At 39.3% G+C, this 25,730-nt stretch overlaps 1 protein-coding gene across 2 annotated transcripts in view; it reads left to right on the top strand.

Annotated features, from left to right (window-relative positions):
• CCSER1 (coiled-coil serine rich protein 1) overlaps positions 1–25,730 on the top strand; it is a 1,289,205-nt gene that overhangs the window by 1,130,811 nt on the left and 132,664 nt on the right. For both annotated transcript variants that reach the window (XM_075337134.1, XM_075337126.1), the window contains exon 8: positions 2,869–2,952. In XM_075337134.1, coding sequence (XP_075193249.1) covers positions 2,869–2,952 — 84 coding nt within the window. The remainder of the gene's footprint in view (positions 1–2,868; positions 2,953–25,730) is intronic.

Raw genomic sequence — 25,730 nt, 5'->3', positions numbered from 1 at the left:
CAGGTATTGCAGTTGTACCCACATAGGTAAAGACAGCACATTGCCGGTAACAGAGAACATGCTTGAGGAAAGGACAATAGTACTGTAGCGCAAAGCTTAACTCTGAAAGCACAAATGTAATTCTTCAAATGTAAATTAAATTCTTGATACAAATATAGTTTAGTTAATTATGGTCTGGCACCAAAGAAACTAGAGACTTTTATCCAATGTTTTGATCAAATGGTGGTTTTTCACGTCTGTGTAGGTAATCACCAGGTATGTAGGGAAGGTATGGAACCATATATAGGCATATATAGACTATTATATACTAAAGATATATTAACAAGTTCAGCAGAGACATATCACTATTACAGAGTAGCAAAATCAAGTAAATATATACAAATATTATGATTTTTAACTCAACTAGAAATATGCAACACAATCTGGAATGCAATCTGCATTCCTTATATCCAGTTTACATGATATATTTTAGTGAGGATTTACATGTTGCTTAAATTGGATCTATCTATCGGTCTCTTGTTATAATGACGGTTTGTGTAGAAGAGCAAATTGTCAAACCTCAGACTTGGGAATCGATCCAGTAGACTCTTAAGGCCGCTTTACACGTTGCGATATCGGTACCGATGTCGCTAGCGTGCGTTCCCGCCCCCATCGGTTGTGCGACACGGGCAAATAGCTGCCCGTGGCGCACAACATTGCCCAGACCTGTCACACATACTTACCTGCCTAGTGACGTTGCTGTGACTGGCGAACTGCCTCCTTTCTAAGGGGGCGCTTCGTTCAGCATCACAGCGACGTCACTGAACCGCCGCCCAATAGAAGCGGAGGGGCAGAGATGAGCAGGACGTAACATCCTGCCCACCTTCTTCCTTCTGCATTGTGGCCAGGAGGCAGGTAAGGAGAGGTTCCTCGTTCCTGCGGTGTCACACGGAGCGATGTGTGCTGCCGCAGGAACGAGGAATGACTTCGTTACTGCTGCAGCAACGATATTAGAGAATGGACTCCCATGTCACCGATGAGCGATTTTGCACGCTTTTGCGACGATGCAAAATCGCTCATAGGTGTCACACGCAACGGCATCGCTAATGCAGCCGTATGTGCGTCACAAATTCCGTGACCCCAACGACTTCGCATTAGCGATGTCAAAGCGTGTAAAGCCTGCTTAACTCCATGATTGTTTTCTCCTTCCCTGCTGAACTACAGCCTGGTTAGTCTCTGTCCAAATGCTGATTGATAGTTTATCTTTGCTTCTTCCTTTGATTTGCGGTTAACCAGGTGTTCTCACCAGTTTTTTTTTTCTCTATCCTATCACATCACATCCCTAATGGGGCTATTTATACTCGCCTTTCATCAGCCTTCTTTACTGGCTGTAGTTCCGTATGAAATTCTGTTAAGTATTTCCAGCCCTGCAGCTAAGGAATTTTGTTTGTTAGGCAGAGATCAGTGTTGTATTTGCTCTGTTTATTTCTCATTTGCCTTCCCTACACCCTTCCTTGCAATTATTATTTCTCCTATTTCCACTTGTGCACGTGCTTTATGTTTGTTCACCTTAGGTTCCCCTCTACCCCTGCACACTTTCTCTATTTTGTTAGTTGTGTCCTCTTCTTTGGTTCCCCAGGGGATATGGGAAACAGCTCAATGGCCTTTTAGGGAAACAGGTCCAAGCTATGGTTTCTAGATGTGCGGCTAGGGACATTCTAGTCTATACAGTAATCAGTAGGGTGTGGATGCGGCTGCAGCGGTGTAGGTTTTATTTCCCCTTCACTTGTGTGATAGTTTCGTACATGCATAATACAAATGCGGAAACCCATTTCTACAAAGCAGTCACTGTGCAGTGAGAATAACATCAAAGAGTTTCAGATTGAAATGAGATTGAAGGTTTTATGAAAGCATAACATCACATCCCTTCTTCAGATACACATGAAGGCACTTTTTTTCACTTCCTGTTTGTCCATAAGAGCATGTACATATTATAATTGCAAAATGTATTCAAATAAGGTTCTTGGCTTTATACATATCACTTTGGTGATGAGTTTATGCAGAATACTTTGTTTCAGTATGGTGTATTGTACAGACTCCCTTAGGTTTTAACCTTGTTGTGCCTTTGTTCAAATATATGCAATAAGAATATTTTTGTCAGAGTAAACTTTTCATGCAACTTAATTCCTCTCTTCTAACAGTACAATGATGCTACAATGTGTTTATTATAAAAGATTTCTTATTTGGGATATTTTTATATTTCCAAGGTATAGCATAATAGTGACAAGGTGACCTAAACCATAACACATGGGCCCAATAATCCAATCTGAAACAGACCCCTCACCTATCAATTGAGAAATTGGAAAAAGTGTAGAGCAGAATAATGGGCAAAAATAGAAGTCTCAGTAAGAGTTTGTCTGCTGGAAAATATTACATTTTTATGTAGTAATTTCTTGATAATTGAAAATAAAATGTGCTATACAAGTTCACCCAGTAGGCCAAAATATTCCAAGAAGTTAAATGACACATAGAAAAATTAGTAAGTAATAAATATACTTTTTTTAATAACATTTTGCACCTTTAAGTTGAACGACCATCTGTTCTCAAAATGAATTGCAGCAGGAGATCTTGCCACAAAGCTAGACAGAATCGAACACTTGCAAAGACGTCTTGTGAACTGAAAGATGTTTATATTATTCATCATAGACACATTAACTTGTTTATACTGCACTTCAGAAGATGTTATAAAAAATATCACACATGACAGAAGAAAATTGAGGTTTATTACTTGGATGCAATTATACCCTACTGTGTGAAACAGTCTTTCCTTGTTAAGAACAAAGAGAAAATCCTAGGCCTATTATAACATCTGATTTCATGTTGTCATAGGATATAATGAAAGATGACTGCTCCATGTTGAAACTGCAGCTTAAAGAACGAGATGAACTTATCCACCAACTGCAAGAAGAGCTGGTAAGTTAGAAAAGAATCTGTGAAATATAGTTATCAAAAAGTAATATTGTTTTTTGTTCTTTAGGCGTATGGTTGTAAGGCACGGTAAACAAAAGCATTCTTTATTGTCTCCATATTGAGAAGTGTGTTGTCTTTTCTCTTTATTTCAGCTAAAAAAAGAAAAAAAAGATCAACACAAAAAAAAATGTTTACCCATTGCTTAGACAATTGTGCTTTCTTTTAGGTGGTTTTTATATCATTTCAATGTATGGGTCTGCAGCGTTTACAGCACTTGTATTGAATTTATCAAAGAAATACATTTAACCCAGATAATGCCAGAAGGTTGACCTTTTAGAATGCATTTGTCCAATATGTGTATATTGTTATTTTTTATTTCTTTTGTTTGTTCTTTTTTTGCTGTGTAGTAACACAGTAAAAAAAACATATTGATTGCTTATGATACCTTATGGCTTTATAATGTACATTTCAACCTTCATCATACATATAATTTCTTCCAACAGATATTGTGAGATTTTTTTGGTTTTCTTTGTATAGGTAATAAATACGAGGGACTGCTGATAAGTCTTTGGCTTTGTGATTTTTTGTTTTGTTTCTATGGTAACGAATGTTACATCACATGAAAGCCTTATGTGTCTAATATATGTTTGCAAAATTTTGGGTTCCACCATCAATGCAAGGTATTACATTGAACTTTTGGACCAATTGAAGGCCAAAAAGTGCGGCAAGCTGTCCAAAGTAATCTTGTTCCTGCAAGACAACACGTCTGCTCACACTCCACAAGCGACCATGGCAAAACTCGCAGAGCTGGGTTTTCAGTTGGTTGACCAACCACCTGAAGGGTACCAAATTTCACACCATTTCTGATGCCATGGCTGCTACGGATGCCTGGTTTGAGGCACAACCAAAATCCTTCTTTTTGCTAGGCTTACAGAACTTGGAAAACCACTGTAAGAAGTGTGTTGACATCAGTGGAAGATGTCATGTGGAAGAAATGTAAAGTTTCATCATCCCATCTTGTTTCTTTCGGGGTAAAGCCAAAGACTTATCAGCAGCCCCTCGTACATTCACTAAGATTTTTTTTGAAGTTTCTAATTAGGTAATTGTAACTTCATTCCCATGGAGATCTCTAAAAACTGGTGAAAAAAATTGTATTATAAGCAAAGCAATAACATACCTGTTCAGATTGCTAAGATTATTTTTCTAAGTAAAAGAGCAATCTGATTGGCTGATAAAATATTTAAAGTGATAAAGCTCGAGCAAAGAAAATGTGAAGTAGCTTTTGGTGTTCATATTTCCCTTCAACAATTTCAAAAATAAGCACGACCCAACTCTAGAAGCACAGAATAAAATTATATTACTAAATATTTAAGGCCTGCTAGTTTGTAAGAATATATTTATAGATCACGTCAAACAAAACAAGTGCCCTATTTTTACGGACTGTGCTGGAATTTCTTGATGGTTGGCAACCTAAGTATATAATCAATCATGTCAGTACAGAATTAATAAAAATCTTAGCTATGAGTTCATTGCATATGACAGAACTGCAAGTTGTTCTCTACCATAATTATCGTAATTAGTTTTCTTTGGCACTGCTATGGACTTTGAGGGAAACAGAGGTTGAGTATGACCAACTCTGCTCCATTCAAGAAAGAGGTCTACAGATCATTCAGACACTCCTTGATCAGTAAGCTATCCCATATCCAGTGAAATTCTGGGAATCACCATTGCAGTTCAACATTGATCCTTAGCATATTTTTTGTTAAGGGTCTATTCACCATAACTGGAGCCATTAATATTTAATTCTTGAGGAATGAACCCCAGGACTTGTGCCAGCTCATCAGCTGAATGAGGGAACTATTGCTGATCAAAACAGTGATGGCATTTCATATGCTCCTTAATATTATTAATTATTAATATTGGTTGAGATTTTTTATGTGAATGTTTTATAGGTTACAGTTTTTTCTCTATGTGCCACTGTGATAAATTTATCTGCATAGTCTGGGTTTATCCTTTCAAAATAATGGACATAAATATTAAATCTGCCTAATTTAATATTATTTTTTAAATCCATTAATAATGATTTATCTCAATAATTTTAGTTAATTTCTGGGTAATTTTTTTTACTTATTTATTTTTTATGCTTAGTTGCTCAAGTCTTTAGGGGCATGCAAAAAAAGAACACGTGAATAAAAGTTTTTCCAACTATGCCATTTATTAATGATTTTGTCACCTTCCTATCTTTGTCCAAAATAATTAATGAGCAGAAATAAGCAAATAAATTGATATGTGATTTAATGCTACTTGAATTAAAAACACATTTGCCTAAATGCTGATTATTTTTTTTTGTAATTGGCTTTCACTGACTGGTATGTTTCTGAACCATAAGTGCCATTAAAAATTAAAGAAAACATTAAATTTATCTTACTGCTCACTACTATGGCCCCTCTGCTCCTCACCATTACCCCTCTAGTCCATCTTATCAACATTGCTATTTGTCAAAAAATACTGGGACTTGCAATCGAATGTACATGTATGGTCATTGTACACATTATAATATCATGGCATTGCAACCTTTAGTGTGCGCAACAGCGCTGCATACATTTGTATGTATTGAACCAACCATTGTAATGTCTGCACATAGAAAATATTAATGGAAGCAAATAATGTAAGCATTCTAGTGCCAGGCCCCCTTTGCAAGAAGCTCTATGACAGTAGTATATTCAGTTTTGTATTCCACTACAGTGATGGTTGACCTATGGTAATTAACCCATAATATTCTCAGCTTTTGTTAAAGGGAACCAAAAATCAGGATTTTTGTATATAAGGTAAAGCCAGTGCAGTACTGGCACTATCAGGCACAGTCTGTACATACCATTAGTTGGCAGCTCGGATATTTAGGCTTAAAAATTCATCATCTTTTTGACTAACAGTTGCACCTCTGCTGATAATATCCAGGTGGGTTATATACATGGATTCCTGCCCCCCCCCCCCCGCCGCCTGTTTCTTCCTCTCTCCGTCTGTATGCAAGTTTTTATATTCAGTAACATGGCGTCAGAGTTGGCGCTTGCGCTTAGCGCTTATCTTCGGCGCCATGTTTCTGAAGCTCACATTACCTAGTCTTGTGCCTGAGAGCGCGGCGCATGCTCCCTTGCTTCTTCAAATCTCGTTGTGGCACGTGCACGGTCACAACAGGACTGGAGAACAGCTGATCTTACCGATTAGCTGCAGCAGACGTCTGCTACGACATCGTTTGCTGCAGCTAATCGGCAACATTAGCTGTTCTCCAGTCCTGTTGTGACCGCGCGCGCTCCCGCGATCACAACGAGATCTGAAGAAGCGAGGGCGCATGCGCCGCCCTCTCAGGAACAAGTCTAGGTAATGTGGGGTTCAGAAACATGGCGCCGGATATAAGCGCTATGCACAGGCGCCAACTCCGACGCCATGTTACTGAATATAACAATTTCCATCGAGCCAGAGAGAGGGAGGAACAGGCGGTGGGGGGGGACAGAAATCCATGTGTATAACCCGCCCGGATATTATCAACCGAGGTGCTACTGTCAGTAAAAAGATGATGAATTTTTAAACTTCATAAACTTGGATTTCAAAGCCTAAACAACCGCACTGCCCACTAATGGTATGTACAGACTGTGCCTGATAGTGCCAGTACTGCACTGGCTGCACCTTATATACCAAAATCCTGATGTTTGGTTCCCTTTAAATTTGTTTTATGACATTGTATCACAGATTCCTTCACCTATTTCAACATAATGAGCTTAAATTAATTTATATCTTACATTTCTGATGACTTATTCTTTTGTCTTAACTGTGTATCCAATTATTTTATTCAGTTAGTGAAGTTCAGAAAATAAACACTATGTTACAACTTTTGTTAGATTGCTTACATCATTCCGTTATTTATATCACACTTATTTTCGATGGCCGCTGCTATTTTATCGAAAGACATTAAACTTCTTTGTTCTATCTTTGATTGCCATAGAAACTGCTTTGGTGGTCATAAAGTAAATACAAGGGACAATTTATTTTGATTTTCTTGCTCAATTCCCTTATTTTTTGTTGTCTTGAAAAATAAAGTAATACTCTTTGGGAACAAACAGATGAGTTTGAGGTTAAATAGGATCATTAAGGCCAAAAGAAACAGGAAAGAGATCACAGGGTCAGAAGACACAAATTTATCAAGATAAAATAATGTCTGACAGGTGTCTACAGATGAAATGGATACATTGTAGCAGATTGGTATGCACAAATGTTTGCTTGTCCCTGTAGAGCAAATAGGGATACTTTATTGTTCGCATCTCTCTTGTGAATCGGTTCTTATATCTTTTCATTAAGCAGATGCCAGAAGCAGGAGCTGTAGAAGAATAATCAAAAATGCTGTGCTTGTATGGTCATCACCAGCAATGCAGAGAGTGTCATGTTGTAATGAGGTCAGGCACTGGGAAAGCTGACTGTGAGAAATGGGATGCAGTGATAAAAGCAGAGATAATATAAAATAAATCATTTGTGCATATATTATGTAGCCTTTAGAAAGAAACAATAGAGGACTGAGTGTCTCAAAGTAGCTGAATTGATCAATTTCTTAAACAACTCAAAATATTTCATTTAGTTTTGTTTTGTTTTTTTTTTAAATAAGAAAACAAATATTAATTTAATATATTATACACTGAAAGACTATAAGAAGCAACAGTGCAGACAGTTCAGTAAGATAATTGAAACCCTAACACCTCAAGTTCATGAAATTATACTGGTTACAGACTACTGGTATGTAGAATAATATACCATATTTTTCAGATTATTAAATGCACCAAACTATGATATGCACCCTAAATTTAGAGGAGGAAATATGAAAAAAATGTTTAATATAAAAATGGGGGTCTGTCTTGTAGTCTTATGGTCTGTGTTATAAGCCAAATGTAGCTTACCAGGGAGAAGCGGGGGATGGTGGTGTGGGGTCATAGATAGCTGGGGGCTGGCTTGAGGGGGATGTATTGGTGACACGAGGCAGGCAAAACCTACCAGTAGCATGCTCACAGGGTAATTATACAGGGTAACCTAAGCACACAGTCCTAGAAAATCCTGTGAGCAATACCCCATTGGTAAACAAAACATAAGACTAGCATACAGGACATGTTAAATAAAGCCCCATATCACTAGAACTGCATTAAAAAATAACAAAAAACGTAATATTCAGGTTTTTCCAATGATGTTCATAATGTGAACATTATGGTTTCAATGGATTGTTCGCTTTCAGTAAAGCAGACCACATATGTTTGCAGGCGCATTAAGTAAAAAAAAGTCAGATGATATTTATTTTCCCCACTATGGAGGCAGCTCTCCAATGCTGTTCTGGACTCTGTATTTTGGTTGCACTACTGACTAGGGATGGTGAACCCCAACTGCAAAGTTCTGGACCCATACCGAACACATAGTATTCGTGCACAAGGTCCCAAACACAAATTTTCCTGGGAAACCCATGTTACAGTTCGGGTCCAGGGGCTGTAAATAAAAGCACATTATTAAAAAACATTATGATTATACTTATTGGTCCAGCGACGCATTCTGCAGACCCGCTATCTCCCAGCTGCTTGTGCTTCCGGGTCCGATCATTAACTTCCAGTGGTATTCATTGCACTGCTTGTCACTCGGCAGTCTTCGGCTTTTTTTGGCCATGTTCGCCGTGATGTCAGGGTTCACCTGAGTCTATGGCTTAGTCATGGTCTCGATTGAACTTTGACTATCACTGTCAGGGTACGGTTCCACTTGCGCACAGCTTCCAATGAGAGATCATTAAATGCAATATGCTAATGACCCTCTGCTGTGTCATCCTAGAGTCATGTGACTGTGATACGATCTTGTGATCCCATCACAGGTACAGAATAAAGGGAGAGAGCACTTTTTCCTCATCTCCTTCACTGCCTGTCTCTTCGTATATTGCACTGCACTCGGATTATATGCAAGTTCAGTGCAATGTTTCAAACACTCCCATAGAGTTGTATGGGGTGTGTGAGCTTAGACTCGTTGCCAAACGCAGGATGCTGCGATTCATGCCGCATGCTGCTGTGGCATGAGAAGTCAATCGCAGATGGACATTGTCCTATTGTTTTGCACTACAGTGAGAGCAATCTGATGTTTTATTGGATTGCACTCGCTCGTGCAAAACGCAAGTGGAACTGTACCCTCAGCTTGCTTCTCGCTCTGTATAGACACTTGTCTGTAAAGAGCGAGGAAACAGAGCTGACATTGCTCTCCCTGTGGACTACTTCAGACTAAGGATTTTTTTTATAATAAAGATGAAATCTCTAAATGTTTTTTTGTTTTATTTCTAATAAAAAAAATGTATGTGTTGTGTTTTTTTGCTCTGTTTACTAGAAATTTGTGGTGGCTATGTATAATTTGGTGTGACACCATGAATTTTGGGCTTAGTACCAGCTGATAATACAAAGCTGGCATTAACCCCTTTATTACACAGCATGCCACTGCCATCAGGGCCGCTGAACAAGCCGGGTAAAGTGCCTCGAAATGGCGCTTCTATGAATGCATCATTTTCTGGGGCAGCTGGGGGCTGTAATTTTCAGCGCGGGAGAGCCAGACAGCTTGGGTCACCCTGCGCTGAGGATTCCAGCCCCATGCTCCCTGGTTTTACCTGGCTGGCACTATTGGCAACACAAGATATTTGAGCGAAACCTTGTTCTTCAACATAATATTAATGTGGCTAGTAATGAACACAAATTAACACCAATACTACAATCTAGTATGGAAGGTTATGTGCATAAATGATATCAACACTGATTAACAACAAGCAAGCCCATATCAAATTTCAAAAATACTTTATTTATTCAATAAAAAATAATTCATAAACACATAAAAACCCAAATGGACCACCCCAATTGACGGATGGTATTGATATGGGGAGCCAGCACTCACAAAACAATTATCACAGTCTATAATAGTATTCGATAAATTGCATCCCGTTTATGTAAACTATACATGGTAGAGGAAAATGTTGCCAGCTGTAGATTTATATGTGGCAGAAGTTATTATCCATATGTGTAAAAGAAATAGAAAAAATATAAATAATCATGCAAGGTAACCAATATTACCAACAGACAGCTGATCCAATGCCATGAGTGGTGCGGCAGTCCCTAACACTGACACACATTTCGCAACAGGCATGCTTCGTCCAGGAGTCCAGGAAACTGTGATAATTATTTTGTGAGTGCTGGCTCCCCATATCAATACCATCCATCAATTGGGGTGGTCCATTTGGGTTTTTATGTGTTTATTAATTAATTTTTATTGAATAAATAAAGTATTTTTCAAATTTGATATGGGCTTGCTTGTTGTAAATCGGTGTTGATAGTAATGAACACAGGTGAACCACCCCTTTAAGGTAAAATAATGATCTTATATACATACAGATGTATCCATTTGTTCAAATATTAAGCTGAGCTTTTCATTTCTAATAGTCCCACTGAGTGTAATTGCTAAAGTCACAGTGAAACTATCCTAGCCAAATAATCTCGCTTAGAGAAGACAAGGTAAATTAAAGCTCAAGTATTTTTCCAAAACCTATAGCCTTGGAGAGTTTAGCTGAATGTTATCTGCTGTATGAATGACATGAGGCTAACGTTAATCTACATAATAGGCACATTTAAGTACATTTATATCTTTTCACTGTTATACACTAAGAAATCATTAGTTAAAAAATACAGATTATATATACTTAACATTATTAAAGTGTCACACTCTTTACCCTTTTATAGATAGAATTAATTATATAGATCCAAAATCTGCCTTTATTTTAGCAGCAATTACTCTCAGCCAGTTCACTTCAGGGAGACAGATGTTCAGTTCTGGAATGACAACATCCTATGATAAACCATGGGGATTAGAGTCCCATTCTTACTGTGCCTCAGTAGTCTGATAAAGAGCTAGTGGCCTGATACAATCTTTAATATTCCCCAGTACTCGTGGAGGTGATTCTGCATATTAGTTTAAGCTTCTATCACAAAGCGTTGTCATATTGCAGAGTTTGGAGTGGATATAGATAAATGATAGTTATGTCACTGATGTAGAAGTGCATGCTGTTCTCTCTCCAATGCCGTGCATCACATTTACATAGAAATAATATTAGAGAAATGAACGAATCTGCAATAATAATTCAGGTTTGAAGTGTCCCTTGACATTTAGGAAGCTTACTTTTAGATAAGAGTTTCTTATATAAATTCATCACATATGCTTCACTAAGAATTTCAGCTGGTTCTCTCATTTCAGGTAAGAAATGTTTTACTGTCAGGCCAGGATTCAATTAAATGTGGAATTAAATGCCCCCTATCCAAACCGGAGTAGGTTTACTTTCGTGTTTTTCCTAAGAATAATGATCTCTGAAATGATTTTTTTAGAGTGGCTGGTGAAATATTTTGCTTGAACGAAAAACTGTTTGTCTTATCTGCAAATAATAGAAAACACATTTATAGTCTAGAAGGAATATTTCACATAAACAGTAAATAGATAGATAGAGAAAAGTGAAAGCCATGAGTATAATGGTTATGGCTTATTTTTTTAGTTTTAAGGTTCATATTTTAGAAAAACAAAATCTGTTAACAAAACAGCTTCTCTTTCGAAATTGCAGAGCACCATGAGCCGAGACAAGAATTTATAATATGTCTAATGTGGTTTTACATTACAATGAGACAAATGAATAGTGTTTTCGGGGTTTTATTGCATAATATAGGTTATGCCTATTAAAGGGAATTTGTCAGCAGGTTTTTGTTATGTAGTCTGTAGGGACTGATACACTAATTTCAGCCATTTGTCCCTTATTAGGCTATGTGCTTCTGCTTCAATTTAAAGGAGTTGTCCGACATAAACTCCAAAAAAAAAATTAAGTTAATCTGTGCTGTATTGTCATATAAATCACCCCCTACATTATTTTTTTGTTTTCTAACTTTTGTTTCTCTTGATTTTTCACTTTATTCTCTGCAGCTCTTTGTTTACATTCAGCACAGCCTAACTGACATGTTTGACTGCCAAACCCACAGTCACAGCTGGCACCGCTCCCGGCCTGTGTCCAGCCACACCCTCTGCCCGTCCCCTGAACACAATTCCCTGTGAGTATACTGCCCCAGCACCTGACAGATAAATGAGTCTCTTCTCTCCCACTGCACTCACTGCACTGTTTCCTCTGCCCCCCAGCACTCCCCTGTCTCTCACCCCCATGAAGTCTCGTCTGTGCCCCCCTGCTGTGTCACCCATGAACTCTCTTCTCTGCCCCCCCACTCTGTCAGCCGTGCATGCTCTTCTCTGCCCATCCCGCTCGCTCTCTCTTCTTCTGTCTCTTCTCCGTGCTGTGATGATTGCAGTGTCCTTACAGCTGAGCTATACAGAGCTCAGTGCTGTTGTTCGCTGGTGTTAGGTGACATCCCTGCTTCTGACTGTATTCAGAAGCAAGGAGCACGGGAGGCTGCATTCATCACAGAGACAGCGCATGGAAGAGGGGGGGATCACAGTTGCCCGGGCACCATACAACATAATGAGCTGAGGACACTGTTGGGCAAACAGCGCTCACGGTGTTCTAGACAGAGAGGGTAACCCTGTGTTTGTCCAGCACATACAGGACGCAGATAGCAGCGCATCGGGAGGGGGCTCAGGACTCATCGCACTGTACCCGCCCAGCAGGGCGGCAATATGCAGTGGCAGATTTGCATGTCAACATGGTCCTGCCCATGTTGACATGAAATGACCGGAAGCAACAAAATTGCGGCAAGAGCGGTCACATGACCACTCTGTCGGGGGAGAGGGGCTGACAGTAGGGCAGGTAAGAGGTCACTATCTACCTGCCCCAATGTAGCCCAATAGTGTAAATAATAAAAAAAATCAAAATAAGCCAGATAACCCCTTTAAATAACTGTTTTATCAGCAGGAGATTGGCATACTAGATACCAGCATGAATCCTGGTCCATCCATGGCCCCAACAATGATTAGCAGTTTATAGTCAATATAAATTGTACATAGAAAGCTGCTAATCATTGTTTTATTAGCAGGAGATTGGCATACTAGATACCATCATGAATCGTGGTCTAGCCATGACCCAGCAATGAGTAACAGTTTATAGTCAATATACAATGTACATAGAAAGCTGCAAATCATTGCTGCGGGCATGGTTCAGAGTTCAAATATTTTGCAAATACAAACCACTCTCGTGAGCATCACTATGCTTAGGTATACACGGTGCTCAGCCCAGTGCGAAACGCCTGCAGTTTTTGAATGGCTCGCACAGGGGTTAACAACTGTGTGATTAGTTGTAGTGTGCACCCAAAAAAATTGGAAAAACAGAGCCCACCTTCTCCTGGAAGTGTTCTGTTTATGGCTGGCTACATGTGGGTGGAGACCTGAATTGCCAATCAGTGACTTTAAATAAAGTTCAGGTCAAGTCCGGGTCCAAACTCGAACTTTAAAAATGTTCAGCTTGACAAGCAGAATGCAAACTTCCACGGTTCTGCTCATTTCTAATTTAGCATTGAATTTATTAAATGCTAATCAAATTGCTGCATGTATTGAGTGCATCAGTCCAAAACAAATTTCACTGAACTATAAAAGGTGTTTTTTATGTGTGATATTTCCCCCATTGGTATGTTTTTTGATCACTGGCATATTTTTTCCAAATGCAATTTGCTGTAGGTGGGGCTTTCTTATAGGACTTTCAATAGATTTTAAATTATCCTATAGCAGAAAAAAGTCAGAAAATGTCACACAAGAGCTATGCTTGAATATAGCTTTATGGGGTTTTAGTACTGAGTAAAATCACACTAGGTAAATGGCTTTCTTTATTTTTTTCATATAGTAAATATTTTTACTGATTTGCTAATGTACTGTATTTCCCAGTTTGTAAGACGCACTTTTTTTCCTCCAAAACTGGGGAAAAAATTAGGGTCTATCTTACAAACCACATATGGCTTACCAGGTGGCAGTGGTGGCGCGGGGTCGGTGATACATAGGGCTTAGAGGGGGTGTCACTGCAGTAGAGCAGCTCAGGAGGGTCAGTGTGCGGCAGTGGAGAATCAGCAATACTGTGGGCTTGTGGGGTGTTGCGGGGACAGGAGCCATTGAGCTGCAGGCTGCTTTGAATTGCCAGCAGTTGACGTAATGGATTTCAAGGAAATGGCAGCAGAGGACCATCTGCACACGCACCGCTTCCACGGCCATTTTCTTTAAGTCCATCACGTCAACCGCTGGCGATTCAGTTCAGCCCACAGTCTGCTGGCAGATCAATGATGCTCACCACAGTGACACCCTATTAGCCTGCAGTATCACCAACCCTCCGCTGTTGCACATTGACCCTCTTGAGCTGAGATATCTCCTCCTCCAAGCCAGCCGGCAGATCAATCGCTTCTGCCGCCGTGACACTTCAACGAGCCCTCAATATTGCCGACCCTCTGCATACTGACCCTCCTGAGCCACAACACCCCCTCCTCTGAGCCCGCAGCATTGCCGACCCTCCTGAGCCGCGACACCCCCTCTTCCGAGCCCACAGCATCGCCTATCTTGCCTCCTGTGACCGTCCTGAGCTGCTCCACCACCACCGCTTCCCCTGGTTAGCTAATATAAGATAATATGAGGCACTAGAATTATAAGATGGACCATCATTTTTACAGTAAAAATTATTTTTCTCCTAGTTTCCTCCTTCAAATTTGGGGGGTGTCTTATAATCCTGTCCTTCTTATAAAGCGAAAAATACACTATATAAAAAAATTCCAATCAATCTGCGGAATTTATTTTATTTTTAATTACAGAACAGTATTTCCATATAAGAAAATGAAAGCTTAAATGTAGATAATCTTTTAGATTAGCTGTAAACATTTAGGAGACCCTGTAGAAAGTATATAGACGCAAATATAATAGAAATGTATTGAATAGAGTGTTATGCCAAATTTTTCTTGCAAACTATATTCCTTTTTTTCCATCAGTGGCTTGATCCATGTAGTTGTTAAATTTGTTCTGCAGCAATGAGGTTGGTACGCCGCGATTCTTAAAAAAGGCGATTACTCATACAGTAAGGACAGAGCTTGGGCTGTTCTCCAAATAATTTTTCAGTGATATAGTTTCCATCATCCTAGCATTCCAAGCGTAGTGAACCATCCTTATAGCAGCATTTCATACAGCAGTAGCCACATTTAAATTAAAAATTGTCTTACGATGCACAACAAATATAATGTAAGTGGCAAAGAAACAATGTTTTGAAAGAAAATGTTATTAGATATAGATAAAGACATATTTTGCACACTAAAACAATATTCCTATGTATGTAACTACTGTAGGTCATTATGATGGCATGAATTATACACAAGACAGTAAATCTACTTTAATTAGAACTGAACTACTGTATGCACAGACAAGCAATAACAAAATTATTTATTGCATTGTGTGTGAATAGGAATATTACAGTATTTAATCCTACTATACACACTCTTCCTAACCCACTAAACACCTCCCTCCTAATAACAGGACACTGCATAGCATTGGAAAATGATGGCCAAAAGTGCCTATTTAGCAATTAGGCTTTAATAAAACCGTAACAAAAATATAAATTATGTATAAATACTCTTTCTATTCTCTAATATTGTTATAATGTTGAATGAACACCAAGAGGTCTGCTACGGTTCTTGTTTATCAGTAACGGAGAAAATTGTAACTCATTTATACCATGCTGAATTAAATAAAAAATACATGAAGGAGAATTTGACTCTTAATGAAACCTAGTGAGTGCCCTAAAAATTCAGCAAAATTCATGGAGCGTTCTCATTCCATCTAAAACTCCCCTTGACATCATGGCTATCATCTGTTATGGAGTTAGAAAAGCATTGAATTGAAGCTTAATCCCAGCCACCAATGGAAAGTGCCATCAATTAGGTAAGCAGATTGCTGAAACAGGTCCAATAAGAAGTGGCTGTTCCTTCAACTATAGGTCCATTTAAAATATAATTTATGTCACTCTTTTGCCCTTTGATGCCAGAATTCTTAGACCATGCTGATACTGAAAAAAGAACACCATATAAGAACCAAGACTGAAATTCCAGCCATATAGTGGTAGTGTTACATCCCACCGGAGTCCGCTCCAGCGACTTCTACTTTGATCACCAGACGACGCCATGATCCTGCCGTGGATAGTGCTGGTGATGGGAGAGAAGTCGATGCCAGCGGCACTGCATGGCGCAGCCTCTGCTCATCCACTGGGCTTGGTTTCCTTGAGATCTGCAGTACCACTGGCTGATTGTAGGTGACGTGTCTTCCAGTTGAAGTTACCATCATTCAGCTACAACCAATGGGAAGACACCACACCCTTCTTATTTCCCCTCCTGTCTGCTGACCACTGCCAGAGATAGTTCTGAATTCCTGGTTCCTGTCCCACCCTGTTCTGTTTAGTGTTTCTGGTGTTCTGACTTCTGCTTGTTTCCTGACTACCCTCCTGCCTGCTGTTTATGTATCTCGCTGCCTGATCCGGATTTGACCTCTGCTTTGTTTGCTGATTACATCCTTGCCTGCGTGATTCTGTCCCTGTTTTGCATTTCTCGTTTCTACCCTGCCTGATTACTACTTTCATCGGACTGCAGCCTTCCACAGGTAGTGATCACCTTGGGCCCTGTGTAATTCCAAATCCCTGTATAGGGGTTAAAGGGTTTCAGTGTTCTAGAGGTCCTGCTTGGTGAGTGGTTTTTCTGTAGCCTGTCCATGACAGCCTTGCAGGCTGGCGTTACAGACAGGTGTTACAGGTAGATGCCAGTTCTGCAGAACATATTAAATGATTAGATGACATTTATGGATAGTGACTTAAAGTTGACAACATCTATAATCATGTCTTATCTGTAGAGTTAACAACACAGACATATTTGACTTGTTTGACATATTTACAGCACAATTCCCAATGATTCCCAGCCTACATGAACTCTCCATCCTACTGCTACTCCAATGCTTAGCCTGCTGCTGTCATATATGTCCATTTAACTGCCACCCACATGCAATATGATAGACATCACATCTCCCTAAACAATATGGTAGCCCCATAGCCTCCTTACACAGATACCTCAACACATTATAGTGGTCCCCTATTCAGTATAATGCCTTCAAAGCTGCCGGAAAAAGTATGAGATCCCCCACAGCCCTCAATACAGTATTAGAGCCTCATATAGTATGAAACTCACACATCCCCCATGCATTACGGTCTGAGGTGTTTTTCCAATGTTTTAGAGCTTTCTTTTCCTATATCTATTGCTGACTGTCTTTTCATTATCCTAAATCATCCTACAATGACTACAAAGAGAAAAAAGGGGAATTTTCTGCTCTCCCGATAGATGTGGGCTCCAAGGTGAGGATGGTGCACGGAAGAGCTCCTTGTCCAAGGGTGCAACACAGCAAGAACCAGAAAAAAAGATGATCCAGCAACTCATCCAAAATATATAAAACAAGTCTTTTTTTTATACTATTAAAAAACCATTGCTTGGTCAGATGTATTAATATATACAGTGAGTCTTACGCGTTTGAAGTCCATTAGGGCTCTTAATCATAGACATCATGTTTATGCTTAAAAGCCCTGATGGGCTTCAAACGCATAAAATGCATTGTATATATGAATACATCTGACCAAATAATGGTCTTTACTAGTATAAAAAAGACTTGTTTTATATATTTCGGATGAGTTACTGGATCACCTTTTTTTCTGGATGCTACAATCACTGCAGTATTCCCTGCCTACAGGCTGTGATAGTCCTTCCAGACTGGCTGACTCCCTCCTGAAGGCTTACAGGACCCATGCGATTGTATCTGAAGCCATGTAAGCCTTCTTTGGCAAAAGCAATCTTCTGCTTAGTATTATTGAATTGTCTTGGAGCACAAATCAAATTTACAATTAAGTCAATTTAATTTTGGTTAAGGGACCCATCTATCTATCTATCTATCTATCTATCTATCTATCTATCTATCTATCTATCTATCTGTCTGTCTGTCTATCTACAGTATCTATCTATCTATCTATCTATCTATCTGTCTGTCTGTCTATCTATCTATTCATCTATCTATTCATCTATCTATCTATTTTTCTATCTATCCATCTATCTATCTATCTATCATCTCATATCTATCTATCATCTCATATCTATCTATCTATCATCTCATATCTATCAATCTATCATCTCATATCTATCTATCTATCCCTCTATCTATCATCTCATATCTATCTATCTATCTATCTATCTATCCCTCTGACTGTCTATCTATCTATCTATCTATCTATCCCTCTATCTATCTATCTATCTATCTATCCCTCTGACTGTCTATCTATCTATCTATCTATTTTATCTATAGTTATCCATTTAACTTCATGAGCAAATGATATAACTTTGTAACAATTAAAGTATAACTCTTTGGTAAAAGCAGCTGGTGTGGTCCATTTATAATAGCATCTTCTTAATATGTGGTAGGTGAGCCATTTGGCCCCTATTGCACCACAACTGAAGGCTCGACTGCTATCTGAAACTTTTATATCAATGTCCCTGATTAACACAAAGTGTGAGCACAGTGTAGAAAATAATCAATAGGGTTGTCTGGGACCTGGCAAATATTCATCATACAGCAGTTTTATAAGTTGAGGTTCCAGTGAAGGCCACTTTACACACAGCGACATTGCTAGCGATGTCGCTGGTGAATGCACCCACCCCTGTCGGTGGTGCGTCACGGGAAAATCGCTGCCCGTAGCGCACAACATCGCTAACACCCGTCACACATACTTGCCTGCCTAGCGATGTCGCTGTGATGCCGCACGAGCCGCCCCTTTAGAAAGAGGTGGTTCACTAAGTGGCCACCCAATAGAAGCGGAGGGGCAGAGATGAGCGGCCGTAACATCCCGCCCACCTCCTTCCTTCCTCTTTGCCGGCGGCCGCAGGTAAGCAGTTGTTCCTTATTCCTGTGGTGTCACACATAGCGATGTGTGCTGCCGCAGGAACGACTAACAACCTGCGTCCTGCAGCAGCAACGATATTTTAGATTTAGACAAAGTTGCTAACGAGGCCGGATGTGCGTCACGAATTCCGTGACCCCAACCACATCTCGTTAGCGATGTCGTTGCGTGTAAAGTGGCCTTTAGTATTTGTAGGAGTATAGATGCAGTAACAGCATGTTACTGCTAAGTGAAGCAGTATGTTATAGATAATATCAAAATATCCATTAACTGACCTGCTTAAAGGGAATTTGTCACCAGGTTTTGCCACCTAATCTGAGAACAGCATAATGATGAGACAGAGACCCCGATTGCAATGGTATTTCACTCACTGGGCTGCTTATTGTAGCATTGATAAAATCACTGTTTAATCAGAAGTAGATTATCATTAAAGGACTACTTGGTGTGCTGGCAGGTAGTCCAGAATATTCATGAGCTCTGTATAAGGCCTTGGTTTCACTTTTGCACAGTGTCTGATGCGAGAGCGTTGGAAGTGATATGCTAATGACCCTCTGCTGTGAGTGTGAGCTGAAAGTCATGCAACTGGCATCTTGCAAATGCATCACAGCTGTGGAGGAGAGGGGGGCGGAGCACTTTTTCCTTCTCCATTGTGGACTGTCTGCGCACAAAACATGCGAGTTCAGTGTGATGTTTCACATGCTCCATAGACTTGTATGGGTGCGTGTGAGCCAAGACTCACTGTCAAACGCAGTATGCTGCGATTCATTTTATATGCCGATATGGCATGAAAACTTAATCGCAGATGGACACTGCCTCATAGTTTTTGCACTGGTGCGAGGGCAATCCGATGTTTTATCGGAATGCACTCGTCCATGCAAAACGCAAGTGGAGCCGAGGCCTAACTGCTAGATCTGCAGCAGTAAAAACATTGGTTATATCATAATGACAGCAAACAGCTCAATAAGTGACACCTCGCAGGAAAAATGGTCTCTGTCTCTATATTTTGCTGCTCTCAGATAAGGTAGCAGAAACCTGTTGATGGATTCCCTTTAAGTAAAATGCTTTTAGGCTCTTAGTTGTTTAAAATCACTTAATATTTTTCTTATTTCTAACTTAGTATGCTTCAGCTCCCAGGGTGCAAGGTTGCTTTTTATAGCTGTTCAGAAGATTTATATGACCTTAGAAGTGAGAAAAGCTGGCTCCTTGCACCTCATACAGCGCTGTGGCTTCCTAGTCAATTAATATTTACTAAATTTGATGTATGTGGTTAAAAACGTAAATCCATAATAGGACCTGGAGATGCACTTTGTACCTTAATAGCCGTCTTTGTAATTGATCACAAATTAATAATGAGTGAATAAGTTTATTCATCATAATATATCCCTATTGTTCTATGTTTTATAGAAATTGAGCTAAAATTTTATCAGCACTGTTGATAATTCTTAGTTTACTACTAAAAGGTATAGTTTATAGTTACATTTTTATTAAACTTCACTCAAGATAATGTGTCATTTAAAATGGTGACAAGCAATTACATCAACAGCTGTATGTGGGTTAACATTAAGCTCAGCATGATCTAATGGATTATTTTCATTCCCTTAAAAATAAATAGCTTTGTCATTTGCTTGTTTTTCCATTCTTACATTAAATAACAAATTAAAGCTATGTGCCGCACAGTTGTTTGTTAAAAATAGTTTTTGCTTTGAAAGTAATAATTATTGTCACTTATTTACACATGGTTAAAAAAATATATTTTTGTGTGAGTCTGTCAAAATAATCTATAAAAAATATTGTTTTACGTTTAAACACTAATTTTAGGTTGAGACATTTTTTTTCAATTTTAAAAAAATACTAGATTGGACACATTGGTAAAAATTTCTGTTTCATTCGAGCTTTAAACAAGGAAGTTTTTTGTTGCTCTGTGGTGGTAGGGCAACCTAGTTCCTCTGCAACCTGGAGAGCTGTTCCAAGGCCCTTTAGGTGGCAGTTTGCACAAAAAGATGTTGATGAGTATGTCCATAAGGGCAGAGTTCGTGCCAGGTCTAAAGCCTTTCGTTAAGCCCCAGCAGGGCTTCTTTTGCCTAACGGGGTTACATTTTTACCTTGGATTCATTTGTCCATGGATTTCATCATGGATTTGCCTAATTCTGGTAGGAACACTGTATTGTTGGTAGTGGTAGACCATTTCAGCAAGATAGTTCCTAAAAACATTATTTCCGAGAGAGGGCTGCAGTTTATGGCTAGTTTTTGGTGTAGCTTTTGGTCCAAATAAGAAATTAAGCTTTTGTTCTCTTCAGGTTTTCATCCTGAGACTAATGGTCAGATAAAGCAAATGAATAAAGATTTAAATCAACAGTGAAGATATTGTGTTTCTTCTAATCAAGAGGACTGGTTGGATTTTCTTCCTCTGGCTGAGTTTACTCTCAATAACCGCACCTCTACTGCTACTGTGGAGCCCAAGGCTGCTGCAGCGGTTTGGTGTGTTACCTTCAGGGACTCGACGGGGCGGTCTGGTCACAGGTAGGGAACCTTCTCTTTTGATTTTCGTGACGCCACTCTCGGTATTGCGATCAGGGTGACCGCCACTGCAGATTAAGGGGTGCCTGGGGCTGATGGTGGGTGCAGTCAGTTGTAGTGGCCTCCTGAGAGTGAGGCAAGCCCCAGGGCCCTGTGTAAGTGTGTGGAACCATAGGTCGCAGAATGGCTCAAACACAGTCCAAGAAGTCTTTTAACGTGTTTACTCACTGTTTGGTGGTCACTGTGAGATGCCCGGGTGACACTGCGATAACCAGGTGGAACCAGGAATTACAGAAAGCCGTTTTGAGGGTAGCTGTCCACTCGCCCTCCTTGCAGTCCTTTTGCTTGGGAGGATCCCTTACTTGAAGTATGGTAGAATTCCTCCGGGGAAGCTGTTTCCAACCCCACTCCCCTCTCTGGCCCATCTGCCGGCAGCGTGACCTTGGTGGGATGGCCTCTGGCCCTGTCCGCTTATGGGCCTCCTGATTGCTGCTTGGCTCGGACTCTGTGTTGTGGTGGCGAGGGCCTGAAGTACCCCCACCTGAAGGTTGAACAGCTCTGGATGATTAGCTGTCTGCTCTGGGGACCTATCTCCCCTTGCGTGCTGGAATACCAGGGTTCCCCTTACTCAGCCACCTCTCTCTAGGTGTCTTTCAGGCTGACCCACAGGTACCCTTTCTCCCCCGTTTTCAGCTACTGCACTCCACAGGGCCTGGCTAGCATGAGAGCCCCTCTGCTCCCTTCCATACCCCTGAACACTCTGCTCCAGACTCCTTGCTCCTCCTTCCCTTCCTGTCTGCCCTGCTTCCTAGCAACCAGCCTCTGAGCACACCCCTTGATGGGAATTGAAAGTTAACCCCTTCTGGCTACCCAAGGGTCCCTTCTAATGGTGTGGGAGACCTGGTCACTATGTGTTTATATGTGCACACCTCATCCTGGCCCTTGGAGATTACCTGGAAGCACTGCCCCAGCATGGGTGCAATACTCTGTGATGCCTGACCAGGTCAGGGGCGCCACACTACCGGTACCTCTTATTTTTTTTTTTGTTATGGGGACTTTCATCCAATTTTTGGTAATTTTTATGGTCTGCAGTTGCCTGTCCCAGAGGATGAAATATGTTTTTTCTGGTTTGATTAAGGTATGGAGATAAATTGAAAAATGTATTTTGATAACTTGCAATTGGACAAAGAAAACTGCAAACCAAAAACATAGGAGGGCTCGTGTGTTTAAGGTAGGAGATTTTGTGTGGCTATCCTCAAAAAATCTCCATCTAATAGTTCCATCAAGGAACTTTGTTCTTAAATTTGTCAGTCTGTATAAGGTAATTAAAAACAATTGTTCTTATGATGGTCAAGCTCCAACTATTGGTTGCGTGGAGAACTAATGATTCCTTAAATTTATCTCTTCTTAAAAAGCTTGAGGGGATGCTAGGTCTTGAGGCTATTATTGAGGTTGACTTGGACGAAGACAAGGAGTATGACGTGGAACAGGTTTTGGGTTCTAGACATGTCAGACGTCACCTGCATTATCTAATTAAATGGAAGATTTTTTTGGTCCGGAGGATAATTCCTAGGTTGATGCTAAAGATTTGCATGTGGTTTGCCTAGTGAGAGAGTTCTGTCTTTTGACCTGTGTCATTTTTCACTATCACACATAACAATGTATGGAAATCTACGGTTTGTTTTCCCTGCCTGTGGATTAGACGGGTTGTTAGAGACATCTAGTGAGAAATTCATGTAAATAGCATCTTTAGAAATATATTTCGTTAATAAATTGTTGATGTGTTCAATACTTAATTTAGTATATTGGCATATATATATATATATATATATATATGTGCATATATAACAACGGGTAATCAAAATTATAAAAGGGATGTTATTTTTCTTTATGCTGCATTAGTCTCATTTTTAATTACGTGATCAGCAAATTTTACATTAATTTGTCTGATGTGTAATTTCTATCTCATTGTCAATGATTTGTTTCTTTGTTTTAGTTAAAAAAAATCATAATCTTTATGTATTTTGAGGTGGGTATAGGAATCAAATGTATTTAGTGTTTTAGGAAATTTGCTGACTCCAGCGAATTAAAACTATTTGCAAATCACCAAACATGCCTACCGCTATTTTAAACAATGCAGAAGAGAAGGCTCCCATGACTTTGAACATGGACCTGGTGGACGTGCAGCACAAGGCTTGCACCAGTGACTATTTTTATGGTTAATCAGTTTAGTCAGAGATGTCACAGTTTAATAATAGAAATAGGGAGAAAAAACTAAAATCTCTGAATATACAAATAATTTATTTGATAAAACATCAATGAAAAATTATAACCATCTGTTTACCATTACCCATAAATGTGGAGTTCCCTTTAATATTACCAAGGCTATGTTTGCATTAAAGAGCTTGAAAGAAATTGAACACAAACCTTAAAAATATTCAAGTACTATACATGTATTTCAGGACAATTGGAGTACCTGTGATTAAGAGTGAATTTATTCACAGCAAGTCAAATTTTTGTGAAAAATTTGTTGAAATTGGCAAATTGAAATTTGAAAAGACTTGGTCATCTCTACTCAAAGGTTTTATTAGGGATTTTTTTTGTTGTGAACTACTTTAGGCCCCATGTGCACACTGCATTTTTTGCCGCATTTTTGCTACATTTATTGGTGCAGGTTGTTGCCAAAAACTTTTCTTCTCCCAGCAAAGCGTATGAGAATTCTGAAATTCAATGTGCACGTTGCTTTTTTTTTTTTGCCTGCAGTTTGAGGCTGACAAAAAATTTGCAGCATATCAATTTTTTTCCATTTTTGTCCTGCATTTATTAGCCCTTTCAGCTTTCGATTTCACTTAAAAAATGCATGGGACATAAATGAGGCAAAAACACGGAAAAAATGCACCAAAAATGCATGCGTTTTTGGGCCCAAGCTGTGTTTTTCGGCTAAAAGGTGCAGTTTGGTTGTTAACAACTTTTCTGCAGCATGACTATGAAGCCTAAAGGTAATGCAAACAAAAAGCTGTGTTTTTTCTTACTCCAACAAATTAGATAATTAGATTCCATTGATCAATATTTAATTCAGGTTAACTCCTAAAACAAGGTATTTGATTGATTGATTTCATTAGTTTAATATAAAATTGGTTGCTATATAGGATAGTAGGACAACAATTAATATAAATTATTGGACTATTTGTAGTTCTTGAGGCTTTCCTCAACCATATGAAAGTACAAAACTGCAGGACTTCCAATATTCTTAATAATTTAAAATATAATATTTCTTATATTTTTTCCCAAGAAGCTTCACATTTTCTTAAGTCAAGGGGAGTTTCCTATCCATGAATAACTGTTTATTTGGAACTTGTGCTATTAATTATTTTTACAGATAGATCACGGACCCATTATATGTATGAAAAATACAGTGCTCAAATGAGCAGTAGCATGAACCATATGCAGTAGCTGAAATAACCATTTTGGTTAGTTTGAATACAGGTGACAAGAATCATAATACAGAGTGGCAGATAGAAAAAATAATGAAGGAATAATTACACAGCAGGACAAAGTTGGTGGGGAGTCAGAGAAAGGAAAACTAGGGATTCAGGACTCAAGTAGCATGTGAGTCTTTTCTAAGGCTTTTTATGGGGGGAGGGTTTCTATGCAAGCCAAAATTCAACAAAGCATGCATAGGTATGGTTTTCTGGATAATTCCTCTAATCTGAAAAATAATTGGACTAGGAGAAAGTATAACGGGTGCGTGTTAATTGCAGTGAAAGGCGAATAAATGCTTTGTGGAAGAAAGTAGTAGTTCTGATAAGTCATGTCTTGATGGCTTATAATTCATGGAGACCTTTGACAGCAGGAGCTCATTGGGTGATATCAGGTGTGAAAGGAAGCTTCAATCTCAAACAGATCTTTCCATCTCTGCTCTGAACACTTTTAGACCACGTGCACACATTAAGTATTTTGATGAGTTTTTTTACCATCGTATTTGTACGCCAAAATTAAGAATAGGTAAAAAATGCAGAAGTGGTACCACTGTTTCCGTGATACTTTTCCTCCAATTATTCTTAAAATAAAATTGACCAGTCATCATGATCTTCCAGGTCAAAACAATAATGGAGACACCAAAATTGCATTTTTAAAAGTTTGGGTTTGTGTCACCATTTTCCGAGAACCATAAAGTTTTTATTGTGTTTACTTTTCCCATTGAGGCAGCAGAATGAGGGCTTGTCTTTGGAGTGCTAAGCTAATGTTTTAATTGATATCATTGTGTGCTTCATGCAATATTTTGGTTGCTTTT

The sequence above is a fragment of the Anomaloglossus baeobatrachus genome, chromosome 1 (genome assembly GCF_048569485.1).
Source record: "Anomaloglossus baeobatrachus isolate aAnoBae1 chromosome 1, aAnoBae1.hap1, whole genome shotgun sequence".
Taxonomy (NCBI): Eukaryota; Metazoa; Chordata; class Amphibia; order Anura; family Aromobatidae; genus Anomaloglossus; species Anomaloglossus baeobatrachus.
Note: the sequence above shows the minus strand (reverse complement) of the source record. Positions and strands in the feature narration are given on the sequence as shown.